This window comes from Harmonia axyridis, chromosome 1 (assembly GCF_914767665.1).
Source record: "Harmonia axyridis chromosome 1, icHarAxyr1.1, whole genome shotgun sequence".
Classification (NCBI taxonomy): Eukaryota; Metazoa; Arthropoda; class Insecta; order Coleoptera; family Coccinellidae; genus Harmonia; species Harmonia axyridis.
The window spans coordinates 29,602,457-29,619,938 of record NC_059501.1 but is presented as its reverse complement, the minus strand read 5'-3'; the positions used below and the strand labels follow the sequence as shown (position 1 = coordinate 29,619,938).

Sequence of the window (17,482 nt, the reverse complement as noted above, 5' to 3'; positions counted from 1 at the left end):
GAAATTCTGACAATTGAGCCAAAGAATCATCTTGCATTTTGTCGGTAAATGTATAATTTTCTTTCTTCACGGTATATGGTTCAATTTTCTAAAGTGATGTTTTTGCGCTCTTGGTCCAGAAAAGTGAGAGCCATCGTTCTGTCCAAACATCTATAATTGGGAAATTCTGTAATTTCCTCAATGATCCGAAAAATTCCAAATCCGACAAGATTTGATCTCAGTATAATCAGTTGTTGAATAACGATACTAATATTCTTACAAAATTATACAGGGTGATTCACCTCGATGGCCTATTACACTTTTATGAAAAACTATAATAATAATTTTGTGCCGAAAATTCGCATGTTCGGGTTTGAGACAATTATCTTTCTCTCTAAAATATTTTTAGAACTCTACAACTTTCGGTTATATCGGAAACAGAGACTACTACTGTATTTCCTTATTTCAAATGGCACACCCATTATATTGTTGCATCATTAGATAGCTTTTTTGATGAAAATTTCAGAAATATACCATACCTTGGAAAAAAACTCAATGGTTCATGAGTTAATGAAATTCTTATAAAAAAATGAACTTTTTTCAAAATATTTTTGAAGAAAAAGTTTTCATTTTCGATTCGAAAATACGTAGTATTATGAGACTTTGCGGTTTTGACTAAAAATGTATAGGGTGTTTATGAGAAGATCATGAACTCGGACTACTGAAATTCATAAAATCTCAATATTTTCAGTTTACAGTTTACAGTTTTCAGTTTTTATTGTTTCTGCCAATATTACGTATATAAACATCAGAGGGGTGGTTATTCAAGTAAACTCTATTCCTAAAATTAATAATAATAATACTGTTTATTTAAAATAAACATAAACAGAGGTATTTATTTCGCGAAATATTTACCTGTGCGTAATTAATATACTTTATCGGGGAAGAACAATAAATTAGAAAAAACCGCAATTTCTAACCAAATACCATTGGCAAAAATATTTAAGAACTGCATTCATAGAAAAATAGTGATTATTTGAGCCTTAGTATGTCAAATTCTAGGAGGGCCGGCAAAATTTAAGAGGTGCCCGGGCCATTTGGGGGGGAACGTTCCCCCAGTCCCCCCCCCCCCTGAATCCGCGCGTGAGTACTACATATCTGCAGAATCGAAAATGAAAATGGTTTTTCCTAAAAAAAAATTTCTTCAGAAATATCCAGAAAAACGTAAGTCATCATCACCACCATTTTTTTCCTAAATATCCCATTAACTCATGAATCGTTGAGTTTTTACTCAAGGTATGGCCTATTGCTGAAATTGTCATCAAATATCATATCTGATGATGCAATAATATTCTGGGTGCGCCATTTGAAATAAGAAAGTAGTAGTCTGTTTCCGGTATAACCGGAAGTTGTAAATATTTTAGGGAGTAAGATCATTGTCTCAAACCATAACAAGCAAATTTTCAGCACAAAATCATGATTAGTTTTTCATAAACGCCAAATAGGCCATCGCGGTGAATCGTCCTTAATTGTGAATTTTAATAACCCAGATTTTGTTTTTACAAAAGTTATCGATAAATATGAATCTGGGTGTGCCATTTGAAATAAGGAAGTAGTAGTCTGTTTCCGGTATAACCGGAAGTTGTAGAGATCTAAAAATATCATTGTCTCAAACCCCCCATTATGTATATTTTCAGCTCAAAATTATGATTAGTTTTCCATAAACGTCTAATAGGCCATACCGGTGAATCACCCTGTATAGAGGGATCATACCTGGACCTGAAAAATGTAATAACAAGAAACCCTTGTCTTACCTCACGATACCTTCCAAAGAAATGACTAATGGAAGGCCTCTATGATGGACCCCAAAGACAAATATTTCTCTTTAGACTACCTCGGTGGTACAGTGGACTGAGAAGTTGGCTGTGGTGCCGAAGGTACCGGGTTCGAATCCTGGCTAGGTCATGGATGTTGTGTATGTCTGGTGGAGGTTTATGAGTTTGATATAGTAAATATGAAATGTTCGCTGTGTAGATGGCCTTAGTAGCCAAGCACATATAAAGGAAAAAAAAAAAAAAATATTTCTCTATGTGTGACCCCAAAAAGGTTAAACGACGTTGTCGGATTGTGATATATTTTCAAATTCAAAATTTTACGATATTATTATTAAGGTATATTATATTGAATGAAATATATTTATTTGAGTTATTCCCGATTATATATGAAAATTTAAATATCTTGAATGCGATATTTTCCCTAATTGCCAAATTTATGGTAATTAGAATATTTATATTTCTGTATCTACCTGCTGAAATCCATGCTTTGGCACCTTTAGTCTAGCGCTCCTAGTGTCAAGTGTCATCGCTTGTTTTACGTCGTTTGACGAGTTTGAAATTTGTTTTTGGAATTTAGATATTTTTAGGTATTTACTTCAATATATTGCATTGTGTTAATACGAAACTTTGATAACACTATGGGTCATAAGAAGTGTTTTCTTTGTGGGGAAACCCGTAAATTGAGAGAAATATCGTATCATAGGTAATTATTGCTATGATTTGATAAACATTGACGTGCGTCTCGTGCTTTGAAACAATTCAATTATTTCAGATTGCCTACTGATCTTGAGATGAGAAATTTATGGTTGAAATCTTTGAATGTCGAAGATAAAGTGATTGAATCCTTTAAGACTCAACCTGTACTTTGTTCAAAACACTTCCAGTCACAGGACATTATGTTTGCAGGTGGAAGACGAGTTCTGCATATGAATGCAATACCTGTTTTATTTTCAGCATCTTCAGTGAAGTAATAAGTAGATTTTTTACTTTTTTTTAACTTTTCTAGGTTTATATAATTTTCAGGATTGAAAGTCCAAATGAGGTAATGCTTTCTAGTTTTCCTACAATGTATGAAACGGAACATGCAGAAATGTAAGTCTTACTTTTTGTCTCGTTTCAAAATCTTGGGGATGCCAAATATTCTTTAAATTATTTATTTAATACATTAATTCTTCAAATCATCAATACATTGATGTTCCATAGAATGAATATGTTTTGTAAAAATTAGATCAAAGCAAAAGTAAAAACCCCTATGATGAATGTGTCATTTTATATGATTTACATTTTCAGTATTCAATCGACATCTCCACATTATGTTTCTCATCATGATCAAGGAATTCAAGATATCGAATCCCAAAAGAGAAGGTATGAATCTTCACTAGTTTACTTCATGAAATAACTTTAAGTTCCCTTTATTAGGCTATTTATTGAGGCATTACTTGAAAATAATAGATGTCAAGTTCATTTATTATTTCCAGATATTCATCAGAAATGGAAAATAATAGTAACCCTAGTGCTCCTGTTTCACCTCAGCAGTCTAAAAAGTGAGTAATCTTTATAATAGTATGATATAACTATTCCTATTCATATTTTTGTATTATAGTTTTCGATATGTTGGTGACTTCACACAAAACGATATTGAGGATCCTATTCTTCGAAAAAAATTTTGGATCATATGTAGGAATACCTTCAAGACACAAAAGATGAGGATTCGTAGTCTTCAAAAAAAGATAAATAGAGTAAATCTTAAAATTAACTCATTAGAAGCTCTTACCCGACAACTGAAACAGGACTTAATCTCGAGAGTGCAAACTACACATTGAATGTAAGTTTGATTATCAACATGTCTACAATTGGGTTTTATAAAAATTGAAGACTTACTACAACTGAGTACTTTTACACTTTTCAGTAAATCAAGAGACCAAATCAACTCTGCCTTCATATAGTTTGTGGTATACATACATATGTGGTGTACTTACTATATATAATGGTGATCAAGAGTCATTGTTACCATTGGTTGTACAAATATACCAAATATGGTACAATTGGGCATCATAAGTAGTGAAAGAGTATAGCTCAATGCATTTTAACGTTTTTTGAATTTTTTTTAATGACTGTGATATGCAAAAAAAAATTTATTTGTTTTCAATATTTTTGTTGTGTTAATTGGTTTGCTTTTTTTGGAAAAATTAACTGATATTCAAGAAATTGGGAATCTTCATGCTGCAACTAAAATAAGGATAACCATTTGCAATGGTTCAAGGAGGAAATGAAAGTGTCCTTTGCAGTTCAAACTTTCAGGAGAAGTGTACCAGATGCTCTTGATTTCCTTTATTTCGACTTGAAAAATACCAATTTTTCACACTCCAAAAAAATTTGTAGATTTTTCAATAATACTTTCGATAACTTTTGGATTGTATTAATGAAAAAACCATTCAAGAAACTTCTTTCTTCAAGTACAGTTACAAATTATTTTGAAGTAGAGAATATATTCGAACTATAAAATAGGAGGCAAACCTGTTTTAGAATATCGAAGGAAAACGGTTATTAGTAGAGTTGTTAAAGAACAGGTTTAATGAACTGTTCGGTTCTTTTGCAAGAACCTGTTCTTGTAACCTGCTCTTTTGGTAACCTGTTCTTTTATGAAAGTCGACCAGATTGCCGACAGCAGCGGGTTCAAACCCCACAGGGGTCATGGATTTTTATAGATGTATGGTGGTTGGTAATCTGTGTTTGTAAATTAGGGCTGGGAGTCATGAATGAATGATATTACTATTTGAATAATTGCAGTTTGCATTATTCGAATAATCATGAATATTCAGTGAATAATTGAGTATTCAATTTCTACTTTTCTATTCATGAATAATCAGTGAATAGTTGAGTATTCAGTGAATAGTGTTCTATTTAGTGAATAGTTATGAATATTTGTTGCTATCCATAAATATTCGCTGGATTACTGGTGATGAATAGTTAGTTGAGTAATTAATCATTTGTGAAGTTTGAATGATCACTTACAATGTAGTGTCCCAACGAAGGTTTTACTGTGTCTAATTAAGGATCTATTTTATTTTGTATGTTGTCACGTAATAAAAATAATTGCTGGATTTTCCAAGAACGGGATCATATTTGACAACAGGCACTTTCAGTTTAGTAACTGCTCTTCTCGGAACAGCCTGTTCTTTGAAAGAACGGAAGCAGCTTCGCTTTTTACGGAACAACCAACAACCTGTTCTTTTAAAGAACAGGAGCAGTGAGCAGCACACCTGCTCTTTGAGGAACGGGCAAGAAAAAAACTTGTTTTTTTGAAGAAAGATAGCAGCTCTGACTTCCGAAAGCAGATTCAATCTTAATTACAATTTTTTCATATATTTTAATCAGTAACCCCCTGGGTAGGCCTATGATCGTGTGAATAAACTAGTTTTTTTCCAAATTCTTTTTATCAGATATATTCAAATTATTTACCTGATTTTATCAGTGCATATTTCTTTCCCTAAGCCGCAATTCAGAATAACATAATTGATTTTTATCTTTGTTGAAATATTTACTACAATCGAATTAACTAATTATCATTATTTTTATGAATCACAATGATTATCATGAATTTCAAGATTTCTGAAGAAAAAATTGAGAATTATGAAAGAAAAATTATCAATTGAAATTTCAACAGAAACGAACACACAAAAAATATATTTGGAAATTGTTTATATTCGAACAAATTTTCAATTAACGACAAATTTTCAATTCCATAATTTCCATTCAAAATGGGGTACAAAAATCATCATCTAATTTTCGAACTAGGAATTCATTTTCTTATTTCTCATCCTCAATTTCCTTCCTACGGATAAGAGGAAATAATTCAATAATGGGTACTTCTTGACAAAACGATTCATTTATTTTTCTTCTCGGCTCAGCCTGAAACTCGTTCTTTTAGACTTAAAAGAACGGGATCATATCTGACAAAAGGCAGATTCAGTTTAGTAACTGCTCTTTCCGGAACAGCTTGTTCTTTGAAAGAATGAGAGCTTTTTACGGAACAACCAACAACCTGCTCTTTTAAAGAACAGGAGTATTGAACAGCTCATCTGTTCTTTACGGAACAGGCAAGAAAAGAACATGTTCTTTTGAAGAACGATAGCAGCTCCGACTTCCGAGAGAAAATTCAATTGATCATGGCGCAGAAGCATGTATCGTTCGAAAAGAACAGGTTCGGTTCTTTAAAAAGAATAGGTACCTGAAACAGGCTGAGTTAACCTGTTGCGAAGAATCTGTTCGGTTCTTTTCGTAACAACCCTTAGTTTTTAGGATTCCTCGTAAGCATGGAGAGTCTGAAGTTGTATTATGAAGAGTGGTGAAGCATCGGAATATGAAATATATCCTGATATCGAGATCACATTGAAATTTTGTTTAGCTGCATAAGGAGCAAAGGAGGATCTAACAATAATTCCGAAGCTTAACGTTTTCAAGTAACAATGAAGTGGCTATTAGTTCAAACAAAAATAAGAGGAAGTGATTAGGGAAATGCTTTAATTTTGAAGAACATTCTCAAATTGACAAAATCCAGAACAAATTTGAGGTTAATGTAATAAAATCTATTTTTGTACTTAATGGACTTTTTATTTAATATCAGCTCTACATGTTTCGCCTTGTTAGGGCATCTTCAGGAGCTTTGTCAAAATATACAGGTCTCAAGTATCATATAGTGTTTTTCTTCACTATATGATACTTGAGACCTGTATATTTTGACAAAGCTCCTGAAGATGCCCTAACAAGGCGAAACATGTAGAGCTGATATTAAATAAAGAGTCCATTAAGTACAAAAATAGATTTTATTACATTATATCTAAAAATGGATTATGGCCGTTTAGTGAGTAATTTATTAAATTTGAGGTTGTTGAAGTAGATTGGAACATTGGAGAATACTCTTTCTTGTATATGGCACTCAACTTTCTATAGTGAGGACGTTATTGCATATAATGCGGGATTTGTAGTTGAAAAATTAAATGTCCTTATTGCCTGGAGATAATGAAATGTAATTAAATATTTCCAAAATTACAGATTAGGAAAACCTAAGAAGTTTTGACTAATGCCTCTTCATATGCTGTTGTGATGTGTAAAGTTGCAGAAAATTATGTTCAAAATTCATTCAAACAACACTAACTTCTTGAAGAATGACATATCTCTAGTGCTAAACGTTCTATTTCAAAGAACATTGAAAAATTTACCCAGAATTCTGGAGAGAGCTATTTTTTGGAACACATTTTTGGGAATATTGCAAATCTGACGAAATTATCTAGTGGCAATATTGTGAATATGACAAATCTATGGACTGGGAGTATTACAAATCTGACAAATCCGTGAATTAACTTCCAGATTCAGTTGGCTTGCTCAAATGATGATATACCACAGCTGGAAATTATAGATGAAAACCATCAATTTCAAGGAGCTTATTCTTTGGAGGATAATTTGTTGTTTGCGTTCTAATAATAAAGTAAAGTATTATTATTATTCAATTTGTGTCAACTAATTTATTCCTGCAAATGAATGCAAGAATGTCCGCAGGAGCATTTCAGAGCAGATGACGCGCGCGCCCACCTTGAGCAATGATGCTTCGTCTTCGTCCGAAGCAATTCATGTTGAAAAATGGAAAAAAGACTTATCAATATTTTGTACAATTTCTTCTATATAATTTTCATATGAATTAGATGCAGTGGGTCCCCCCTCTTTGAAGGAATCCTGGATCTGCCTCCAATTCAATGTGCATTAGAAATAATAAACTAAGAATATATACAAAAACTGTTTTATTGATATTAAATAAAAAGCAAATATAAAAACAGCTTCAATGAATCAGATTAGCTAATTGCCAATTCTGAGCAACATCAATGGGACCATCTATTTGTACACCTTCAATTTCATCAATAGTAGCAACTTGGTATTTGGGATAACTTCTTGCATCCCTATAAAATAAAATTTCTAAAGCTTTATGCATTAAAGCCTTAGCTTCATCTTTCTTTATATTTGGATTCTTATCCATTGCTGCTCGTAGCATAGGGGTGACAATATGAGCACCATAACCTGTACAGATGATTTTATCTTCATAAGCTGTACCAAGTTTATCAACTGTTCCCAAAAATGGAGTACCGTCCTAAAATATGTTTAGAATGAAAATATATATCTCCACAAGTGAGTTCTATAATTCAAAATTGCAATTCTATTTGTCATAAAAATGTTCTATACATTATATATCCTGAAATTTTCAGACTATCTGAAAGGAAGGTGTTCCAGCTAGGGAATAAGTACAAGATAGATATACGCAAGAAATTATAAAATTCAAGTAGTCCAAATTCAAAATTAAGCTCTGCAATACTACTGGGCGAAGCAGGGAATAGATGGCATGTTTTTACATCTAATTTTTCAAGAAACAGGTGGGGGGCAGTTAAGACGGTACTGAACAGAACTGGGTAATCATGTAGAATAGTTATATGACCTTGAGACTCTTGAAAGGCGTCAAATTGGCAGCTACATTGCCAGATTGAAAAAAGCATTTATTTATTCGTTATTATTAGGAGAGGCTTATGTCAAGCAAAGGACTGTGTCATGATACATTACTATCATTCAATTTGGAGCTCTTTGTTTTCTATAAACTCCTTAAAAAGAAATATTTATTCCAGAAAATTTATTTGAATATTTTACTACTGCATAGAGATTACGAAGGAAAGCACTAGACAAAGAAAACCTTCACTTCTGCTAACAAGTGATCTGTCTAATTTACAACAAAAATCCATAGATATATTTGACTTAGAAAATTATGTGCGTAAATCAATTATCATGATATAACAATGAATTTTCTTAACCACTAGAACCATTTGAAGTCGGTGGCCAATGCATTTCCATAAACATCTTGGTTGCTAGGATGAATTTTCTTGAAACATTAAGAGCCGTATTCAGAATCAGAATAAATATTCAGAGATTAAGATATTATATAATAATTGTCGCGACCGATGGCGTTAATTGGTGTATATTTTACTTTACTTCAAATAGTTGATTAATATTTCGATCTGGCAACGAATCTCAAGGTCATATACCTATTCGACATGATTACCCATAACTGGTTCTCTTAAATCTCACAAGCTCTAAGTTTTTTCCAATGTATTCTAAGATCTAATAATTTGCTGCCAGTTCAACAGACAGTCCTAAAGGCATATGGAATAATAAAAATTTATTCTTGAGGTTAGTAAGATGTACAGTGACTTAATGAAACACAGTGGCGACAATACGTACAAATTCAGCCGTGGCTTCACTTCCATAGAACTTAAGAATATGATTGACTGAACTTGTCACTTCTTCAAAATTGAAATGATTGGGCCTGATAGATTTGAATTTAGAACAAATTGATTCAACTGAAGAATACCTACTACAGTGACTTAATAAAAAGAGCCTTACATTTTAAATAAATCCCAAAAATCAGGTAAACGCAGAATGTAAACAAAAAGTCGCTATATTTGGGCTCAGAATGTGGCAGCTAATCAAATACGAGACCACTTGTGTCGCCACTGTAGCTAGATGTGCATTTTTCTAATATGGATAAAGATGCAGAAATACATTAAACCGGCAATCTGGCTGAATCTACAAGTGACCTTGAGAGATCATCGAGCGTCATGTCGAATTCGTAGCTATGTTGCCAGTTCAGAAAATTAATCAGGTGTTTGAAGATTGTAATAGAATTGAGACAGAAAATCAATTTCCCGCGACCAACAGTTATTTCAATCTAACAGATTGATTGACCTTATGATAACATTATCTTAATATCACAGATTACTAGTATTTGTTAATAAATGTCATTTACTAAGACTGCTACACCAAAGGATTTTGTTGAAGTGAAGTGAATGATGATTATCTTGGTTTATATGCTGAAATTGTACTTTATCTCATCCTTCAAAATGGGCGATATAATACAAATTCCTTTTAGTTCAACCCTAATTGTGGATCCAGCGTTAATCTTTAGTGACAAAGAAATTCGAGGATAGAAGATGACTCTGCATATTTTCGGTTTTGTGACTCCCTTGGAAGATATAAAATGGTGCACAAAAAGTAATCTTCTTGAAAGTTCTAAAATTTGTGAAACCTTCAATCCAATGACCTGCAGCCGAAATTTGACAGATTTGCAAGAAGCAAGAGGATAAACTGTGTGTACAAATCCACTTGTAGATTCAGCAAGATTACCCATTGAACCTAATCAAACTGACTGTATAAACACTCATTGTTTGAATATGTACCTGAATTCCTCCAACAACAAAATTATTCCAGAAGGGATCAAATTTGCTTCGTCTATTATACAAAATTCTGGTCAACCAACAATAGAGTGATTTGGGCTTTAACTTTACACCATCATCAAGGCACTCCTCATTGATACTGAAAGAAATGACAGTAATAAAAATACACAAACAATTTCAAAAGAGACTCACATCTTTTGATCAATCAAAGCCTTTACATATTGAAAATCACCATAATCTCCTCCAGCTCCCAAAATGATGTTACTATTAATTTGCATTACTCGAGGACAATTTCTGTAACGAGCTAAGGATCCATATGAACCCAAAAGATCACCAGCAATAATAACTCCTTTGTCATACACTAGAGCAACGATTGAAGTAGCTGTAGTTACTGGAGATCTGTAAGTGAAAATATTATTTCCTGAATAAAGTTATTTCATTTATTTAATTGAGCATTTCTAGAAAAAAGTACCTACTGTGAGTGTTTAATAGCATCTGAAGAATTAGCTAGATTATTAAAAGTTGTATTTGGGAAATTATAGAAACTTCCAGGAGCTGGACCATTTTGCCATAAAGGAGGAGCTTCTTGAAACATATTTAGGTAGGATAAATATTAAATTGAGAATTCTTAATTTGATGTCTGAACAACGACGATGATTTTCAATTTTCCATCAAACCAATCAATTTTTACTAGATTCTATGACTCCAATCATAAATGATAAGTCAAGTATCATTTGAACTAATTTAAAAAAATTTTGTTATATTTACTATTTCAATCATTTATCATTTTACTACTTTTTAGAGATAAAAATATTATAATATTCAAATTTATCATGAACAATATTTCACAAATATAAATTTGCTATGAGTAGGTTTCTTGCTAGAATTGAGTGTCAAAATAATGCAATCATTTTCATAAACAGATTTGTCAGATTAATGAGTTAATTGAAATATTTGGGAATTCATTGTTTTTTTACTATTTTAATTCAACATCATCCCATAAAAATGTCCATCAATCAAGGTAAACAATTTTATTGAATAAAGTATTGTCAATAATTCCACTTTGATATTTCATAGATAATAGGCCAGAATTGTATGAAGAGGTGAAATTGTATCATAATGCTAGAGAAAGGGAAAAGTAAGATAATGACTTCAATAAATATTCAACCTAATAAATAATTTACTGCAATTTGTAGGTACGACAATATGGCTGACTTGTATGCTGTAATAAATACTTTGCAACAATTGGAAAAAGCCTATATTAGAGACTGTGTTACACCTAAAGAATATACCGGTGCTTGTAGTAAATTATTAGTACAGTATAAGTCTGCCTTCAGACAAGTAAAGGAAGAATTTCCTAATATTGAAGCTTTTGTTAAGAAATATAGAGTAAGCACTTTCAACGATCTTAATAAATTTAGAAATTAAAATGTTTACTTTCATTACAGCTAGATTGTCCTGCAGCCTTAGAGAGGATTAAAGAAGATCGTCCAATAACAATTAAAGATGACAAAGGGAATACAAGCAAGTGTATTGCAGATATTGTCTCTGTAAGAATATAATGACGTTTGTTCACATCACAAAAATAATTATTGAAATTGATTTCAGCTGTTCATTACTGTTATGGATAGGCTTCGTTTGAATTTAAAATCTGTAGATGAACTACAACCTGATTTGAGAGATTTGGCAGATACTATGAATAGATTGAGTATTTTGCCTGCCGATTTTGAAGGAAAACAAAAAGTGGGAGAATGGTTGGCAACTTTGAATTCTATGCAAGCGTCAGATCAATTGTCAGATGCTCAAGTGAGACAACTTTTATTTGACCTAGAAAGTTCTTACAGTGCATTTAACAAACTTCTACATAACTCTTCTTAAAGATCTGAAGATAATTTTTAAGCAAATCAAATATGTATTATATCATTCCTAGTTCTAGTATTTAATACAGCAAAGAGAATTATTGTGTATTTCAATTCAAATGTTTACTGGATAAACACACAAAATAAATTCTTCAATGTTTCAAGTATTTATTCAAAAATTTCCATGCCTTCTTTTGTCAATGAAATTTATAATGAATTCTTTTGGGTAAGTTTTTGAAATAAAACTTAAAGTCAGTCCTGCAAAAGTATAAATTACATGACTGTTGGAAAGTGCACGATATTAACACTTAGAACGGTTCAGTGGCGACACCAGCTTTCAAGCCAAGCAGTGTTCAAGAATTTTTAAGGGGGGAGGGGCTAAGATTTCCAGGTCCATCTAGTTTACATTGAATTCATTTTGTTTTTTTTTGCTTATGGGATATTTCAGGGGGGAACCGGTCCCCTATAGCGATCCCACTGGATAGGTTATTTATAACCATAGTATAAGGAAGAGATTCTTCATACTATGCTATAACATAGGTGTCTGAAAGATTTTTTGGTCAATAACACTTTATTATATATAATTATAATTTAATGCTGAATAGAAAAATAACTTATGTTACATGGCTCAAATTTAAACTCTTATGTATAATATTTAAAAAATAAACTTCACTAAAATATTTAGTTATCTTATTCTGTAACTGGGTCCTGGTTGATTAATATACTCTTCCTGCTCGTCTTCACCACTATTCAAATTAGAATTTTGAGCTATGCTATCTCTTACATTATTACTAAATATATCACTTTCTATCCAATTATTTTTACAATATGGGCAAGTAACTTGGGTCTCCATGTACATGTTTATACAATATGAATGAAACATTGTATCGCAATTACCACAAATTCTTCCCTAAAACAAATCAAATATAGATCACAAATGTGTAATTGACAAATTAGATACAAAACTCACGGTAAATGATATTTCTGAACATAAAAAACAAACACAATCTGGTCTTCTAGATCTCAAAAAGGTCGTGAATTCAAATATCAATCTAGGACCCAGGTGTAAAAAGTCACTGTTTTTAACAAAATAGCCTCCATTAATCCATTTTGCTAGCGCCGTTTGACCATTTTCTCTTGTATAATTCCCTGATAAAGTGGATGTAATATTTATACATACTACAAACATGATTTTTCTTAAATCAGAGTTCAATATTTCTTGCAAAATCGCTTTGAAATATTCCAAATCTCGCTCTGTAAAGTTCGATTGAAGCTTTGTTAGAGAATCGTTTTTCAAATTGATCCAAACAAGCAAATTCTCTTCAGTTACTTCGCATTTACATTGTATTATTTTAAAATGTTGGTTGGATATAACCCTATTTATTTGATTAATCATTCCTTCTAATTCGTTTTCCGTTACCTCATCTGAAAATAAAATACTAGGGAATAACCAAATAATAATATATTTGTAGCATACTAACTGCCAGTTATTTTACAACAGTATTGAAGGGCTCGTTGCAATTTTGATGTGCCATTTTTAAGCAAGAATTGTATTAAATATTGATGGCTTTTATCAATATGTTCCATACTTGCTTTCAATTTTGATATTCTTCTTATAAATTTTTCAAATATTTAGGGTTTGGAGGGAGAAGTTCCAAGATCCAAATATTTGGTTATATGTTGGGAAACCAATCCATTTGAATTATTTGATCTACTATGTTATCTGTGTTTTTTACAGTGGAACGAAGATCATGAAGCGCGTAGATCGACGAGAAGGTATTAGCAATTAGCATTGTGTAAAGAGAACTTTTTAAACAATTATTTCCCGGGAGTCAGGACTGCCAGGACCGACTCGGGACAGTTTCAGCCGGTGTTAAAAAAGCACTATTTTTGAATCTGTCTAAAATGAAAGCTACGAGTAGCGTAGGCCGTAGTTCAGTTGTACTGACAACTTGAATAGTGAAAAGTGAAAGCAACAACGAAACGCAAGTAACTCAGATGTATATTTTTCCATTAAAAAACAATATTTAGGACAAAACTACTTATTACCAAATAATTTTCAATTATTCGAAAATTTTAAAATATTTTTCAAAACAAAATTTTCTGCCTTTCATGAGATGGATTTCTCAGATATAACAGGAAGTGGTCAGTGAATTATATTATTTACTTTTATATCGTTATCAATCAAGTCCGATCATTTTCAGTAACGAATTTCGTTGAAAATTATGGTTGGTATTTTCTTCTGAGTACCGTAGTGGGATTTTACCTTTACAATGTTCATCTTAAGGAAAGAATTAAAGAGTATATGAAATGGAAATCAGAGCAGGAATACTCAGCTAAATATCATAAGGGTGAGAGAAATGTGAAATATTTTGATTTATCATTCCAATAATAAACCATTGAAAATCTTCCGAGCAGGGTTTTTCTCGGAAAATTATGACTGCAAATTTGGAACAAAATCAGTTGTTTTACTACATTGATACCTATTTCTTGCTTAAGAACATGATTCATTGATTTAAAAAACAAATTGAAAAAAACATTTTTTCAAAAATTTACACACAAAATCACCTTAGTATGGAAGTTTTATAGAATATTAACCGACCTTTTATTTATTTCTATAATGCTATATTTTTTATGAGATGTCTAAAAACATCTTCATACAGTCATTGTCACAAATAGTTCCTATTCAGCAAACCAGATGAATTTTGAAATTTAATTGACAGATCCAGATCTTTTGGAGAGACGTTTGAATGCTCAACAGGCTTATGCTGACAAGTTACAAGAAAAATATAATAGAGAAGCTGCAGAGCATAAGAAGAATGTTGAAGAGGTTAGTGAAGTTTTTATTAGAAGTGTTTGGCTTTTTTCAGAAGAATTATTTTTCCATTGGCTTTCCTTTTCAGAAAGAGGCTCAAAAACGAGAAAATCTTTTAAATAAACTCCAGGGAAAAGGGGGCGCTAAACTAGGATCATCTTCTAAACCTGGTGAGTGAATTTGAATTTTAATGAATTGTCTTTTCTCATTTCATTAGATAATTTTTTGTTTTTTTCATTCTTTATGGTCATCTAGATTCATTGTCTAATGATAGGATATCTTAGATTACTAGGACCCATTTTTGTATAGAACTGAAAGGAACTGAATTTCAAATTATTTATGAAAATTGGGAATTACTTATAGCGTATTTGACTGGCTGCACCAGTTCGAATTAATTCGAGCTAATTATGTTATTCAGCTCTACAAAAATTCGAATTAATTAGCACTGGTGCAGCCAGTCGAATAAGCTATTAGTAACCTATTACATACTTTTTAATTATTAAAATTATTTTTTCGAATTTTGAAAGTATATCATATTATATACATATACCATATGGTATAAACATGGTAGGAATTAATGTTAAATAAGAAAATTATCATTGTGATTCCATGAATATTCAATTAAAAATAGCAAAAATCTGGATATGATTCACGGCAATTTTTTTGTCATTCAAGACATACTAGAAGTCTTTTGGAAGTATCACCTAGCAGCCTATGCACTCTCTAGTATCTATTTTTTCTTAAGAATTCATAAGACACCAATGTTTTATTTTTCAATTTCAAGTGGTCATTCTCCAAACATATTGTTCTATCATTTTGTCCCGAAATCTGTAATTTTTGATTTTCAACAATAAGGTTTGACTTGTGTATGATGAATTTATGGTGAAATTAAATTCTTTTAAGTGAATACTGAATATATAGAGTTATGTTTTTCATTTTTCAGACTATAATCCCCTTATGGGAGCTGGTACTTCTGGCGGATACAGGCCACCTAAAAAAAGTTGCTGTAAAAAGGGAGGTGGTTGTGGGTAAATAGTTGCATTTAGATTATAATACAAATTTTCAGATTCTGGTATTTGCCTTAACAATTATTTTGGTTGGATGTATTTGTAACATTTTATAATCAGTACTCGAAATTCAATGTAATCTATTCTACATGAAAAAGATTTTTGATGGATGAAATATGTGATTAAAATTATGAAATATTTATATTTTATTAATATACTGAATATAATAAATATAACTATGACCTAACCTAACGGATTTTATTATTATATATATCATTTTTCTTTCATAATTATTATTGTTCGATGAGAAAAAAAAATCGACTTTGCTATGACAATATATGTGTCATTTAATTTTTTAATGACAACTAATTTCTGTTGTTCAACTATCATTTTATGTGCAATTTTTTGCATTTTATCTCTCATTATTCATTAAATATTTATATAATTTTTATATAATATTTTTTCTGTTCGAGAATGGCAAAAAAAAATAAGGAAGATATATCTAAAATATTAAGAACTTGTGACAAATTGAAGTCCAAAGAAGTAACTCCTTTACTAGAGACAATCATGAAAACTTATTTGACAGATGACCTGATGGATGCTTTCAAAATCAAGCAGAAAAAACGGAAATATTTGAAAGTATTGTTAGCCAATCAAGCAAAAGAAGCTGGAGAGAAAGATTCCAAAGTATCAATACCTCGCCCTGGACCTACTATCCCAGTTTTGAATATAGCTCATGAAATAATGAGGAGAAATGCTGCAAGGTGTCCCATTTCAACAATGAGCAGATTTTTCGAACAAGATGTCAGGACTATGATTAAAGGCAAAAATCTTGAGAAAAAATACCCAAAAATCATTGATTCTATTATATTAGAAATTCGTGAGATATTTATCACAATGACCCACGATGCTGGTGTGAATATGAAAGTGAAACCACCAGATGGTATCATAACTAGATTTCGTCCATCTCCTTATAAATATATGGGAAAAACTGAACGTTATCATATATTCTTAAAACGGAGAGAGGAACTAAAGTCAAAATGGGTATTATACTACACACTGATTAAAAAAGTTCATTATGTATGTATTGAACGATTACCTGAAATGATTTTGGATATTGGTGTTTTTCACTATCCTGAAGTTTTAGAACTATCGGATTTAGCTTCAAAGTTTAAAGAACTTGTGGTATGCTTCAGTAAGATTTTGGATCACTTACAAAATAAAATAATATTGTTAATTGAGAATGATAAAACCAAAATTCAAAGAACTCACGTTAAACATTTCTATGGAGCTATTACCACTCTGCAATCTATTCACGTGTCTAACTGTATTAGTCGTATACTAGAACATGTCGTTGATGTATCTGGATGTGGAAGAAAAGTACCATTTCTCAAGTTGACAATTCATTTTCAAGGTGAGATTATTAACATTTTGAGAGACATAATGTTGAAGGCTTGTTCAACAGAGTTGAATAATTCTGGGCTTCCTAGCTCTTGATTTCAGATTAATTAATTAATTTGTCATATAAAATAATTGAAACCTGAAAAGCTATATATATTTATTTTAAAAGGTATTGTTTAACAATTGCAAATAAAACCAAAAATTTCTGCAAAAGATCTATTATGAAGATAAACCATTTTTCAGACTTAAAAAACAAATGATAAAAATTATTAGTTCACATGCTGTGCATGTGCAAAATGGTTTATGAATCTGAATA

The 17,482-nt window shown here is 31.4% G+C and overlaps 6 protein-coding genes across 6 annotated transcripts in view; 4 read left to right on the top strand and 2 right to left on the bottom strand.

Moving 5' to 3' along the window:
- The first annotated feature begins 2,329 nt into the window (after nucleotides 1–2,329).
- LOC123684171 lies at nucleotides 2,330–4,223 on the top strand. The gene is made up of 7 exons (XM_045623331.1): nucleotides 2,330–2,517; nucleotides 2,587–2,781; nucleotides 2,838–2,906; nucleotides 3,105–3,179; nucleotides 3,293–3,358; nucleotides 3,418–3,639; nucleotides 3,724–4,223. Exons 1-6 carry the CDS (start codon nucleotides 2,453–2,455, stop codon nucleotides 3,635–3,637), a joined length of 690 nt encoding a protein of 229 aa, XP_045479287.1. The 5' UTR covers nucleotides 2,330–2,452; the 3' UTR covers nucleotides 3,638–3,639; nucleotides 3,724–4,223.
- A 3,372-nt stretch (nucleotides 4,224–7,595) lies between these two features.
- LOC123684160 (proteasome subunit beta type-4) lies at nucleotides 7,596–10,776 on the bottom strand. Its single transcript, XM_045623320.1, has 4 exons — nucleotides 10,561–10,776; nucleotides 10,277–10,483; nucleotides 10,088–10,223; nucleotides 7,596–7,956 (listed from the first exon to the last, which is right to left on the bottom strand). The coding sequence occupies exons 1-4, from the start codon at nucleotides 10,677–10,679 to the stop codon at nucleotides 7,651–7,653; spliced, it is 768 nt and encodes a 255-aa protein (XP_045479276.1). The 5' UTR covers nucleotides 10,680–10,776; the 3' UTR covers nucleotides 7,596–7,650.
- A 141-nt stretch (nucleotides 10,777–10,917) lies between these two features.
- Nucleotides 10,918–12,103, top strand: LOC123684179 (vacuolar protein sorting-associated protein 28 homolog). The gene is made up of 5 exons (XM_045623344.1): nucleotides 10,918–11,105; nucleotides 11,162–11,222; nucleotides 11,281–11,473; nucleotides 11,533–11,634; nucleotides 11,693–12,103. The coding sequence occupies exons 1-5, from the start codon at nucleotides 11,090–11,092 to the stop codon at nucleotides 11,960–11,962; spliced, it is 642 nt and encodes a 213-aa protein (XP_045479300.1). The 5' UTR covers nucleotides 10,918–11,089; the 3' UTR covers nucleotides 11,963–12,103.
- A 390-nt stretch (nucleotides 12,104–12,493) lies between these two features.
- On the bottom strand, nucleotides 12,494–13,834 carry LOC123684154 (non-structural maintenance of chromosomes element 1 homolog). Its single transcript, XM_045623308.1, has 3 exons — nucleotides 13,425–13,834; nucleotides 12,914–13,368; nucleotides 12,494–12,853 (listed from the first exon to the last, which is right to left on the bottom strand). The coding sequence occupies exons 1-3, from the start codon at nucleotides 13,528–13,530 to the stop codon at nucleotides 12,629–12,631; spliced, it is 786 nt and encodes a 261-aa protein (XP_045479264.1). The 5' UTR covers nucleotides 13,531–13,834; the 3' UTR covers nucleotides 12,494–12,628.
- Nucleotides 13,835–13,883: 49 nt separating this feature from the next.
- On the top strand, nucleotides 13,884–16,012 carry LOC123684197. Its single transcript, XM_045623366.1, has 5 exons — nucleotides 13,884–14,088; nucleotides 14,148–14,294; nucleotides 14,667–14,773; nucleotides 14,847–14,928; nucleotides 15,702–16,012. Exons 1-5 carry the CDS (start codon nucleotides 14,061–14,063, stop codon nucleotides 15,788–15,790), a joined length of 453 nt encoding a protein of 150 aa, XP_045479322.1. The 5' UTR covers nucleotides 13,884–14,060; the 3' UTR covers nucleotides 15,791–16,012.
- A 54-nt stretch (nucleotides 16,013–16,066) lies between these two features.
- The window catches only part of LOC123684076 (dynein axonemal heavy chain 12-like), a 33,035-nt gene continuing 31,619 nt past the window's right edge, over nucleotides 16,067–17,482 (top strand). Inside the window, exon 1 of the mRNA XM_045623188.1 lies at nucleotides 16,067–17,179. Within this exon, the coding sequence (XP_045479144.1) occupies nucleotides 16,240–17,179 (940 nt within the window). The 5' untranslated portion in view covers nucleotides 16,067–16,239. The remainder of the gene's footprint in view (nucleotides 17,180–17,482) is intronic.

Coding starts and splice junctions, on each gene's coding strand:
- LOC123684171 (XM_045623331.1), top strand. CDS start 2,453: ATGGGTCATAAGAAGTGTTTTCTTTGTGGGGAAACCCGTAAATTGAGA. Junction 2,518..2,586: donor AGAGAAATATCGTATCATAG/GTAATTATTGCT, acceptor CAATTATTTCAG/ATTGCCTACTGATCTTGAGA. Junction 3,180..3,292: donor ATCGAATCCCAAAAGAGAAG/GTATGAATCTTC, acceptor TATTATTTCCAG/ATATTCATCAGAAATGGAAA.
- LOC123684160 (XM_045623320.1), bottom strand. CDS start 10,679: ATGTTTCAAGAAGCTCCTCCTTTATGGCAAAATGGTCCAGCTCCTGGA. Junction 10,484..10,560: donor GATGCTATTAAACACTCACA/GTAGGTACTTTT, acceptor TTTCACTTACAG/ATCTCCAGTAACTACAGCTA. Junction 10,224..10,276: donor GCTTTGATTGATCAAAAGAT/GTGAGTCTCTTT, acceptor CATTTCTTTCAG/TATCAATGAGGAGTGCCTTG.
- LOC123684179 (XM_045623344.1), top strand. Junction 11,223..11,280: donor AATGCTAGAGAAAGGGAAAA/GTAAGATAATGA, acceptor TGCAATTTGTAG/GTACGACAATATGGCTGACT. Junction 11,635..11,692: donor GTATTGCAGATATTGTCTCT/GTAAGAATATAA, acceptor AATTGATTTCAG/CTGTTCATTACTGTTATGGA.
- LOC123684154 (XM_045623308.1), bottom strand. CDS start 13,530: ATGGAACATATTGATAAAAGCCATCAATATTTAATACAATTCTTGCTT. Junction 13,369..13,424: donor CTGTTGTAAAATAACTGGCA/GTTAGTATGCTA, acceptor TTTTATTTTCAG/ATGAGGTAACGGAAAACGAA. Junction 12,854..12,913: donor GTTCAGAAATATCATTTACC/GTGAGTTTTGTA, acceptor GATTTGTTTTAG/GGAAGAATTTGTGGTAATTG.
- LOC123684197 (XM_045623366.1), top strand. CDS start 14,061: ATGGATTTCTCAGATATAACAGGAAGTG. Junction 14,089..14,147: donor CTCAGATATAACAGGAAGTG/GTCAGTGAATTA, acceptor GATCATTTTCAG/TAACGAATTTCGTTGAAAAT. Junction 14,774..14,846: donor ATAAGAAGAATGTTGAAGAG/GTTAGTGAAGTT, acceptor TTTCCTTTTCAG/AAAGAGGCTCAAAAACGAGA.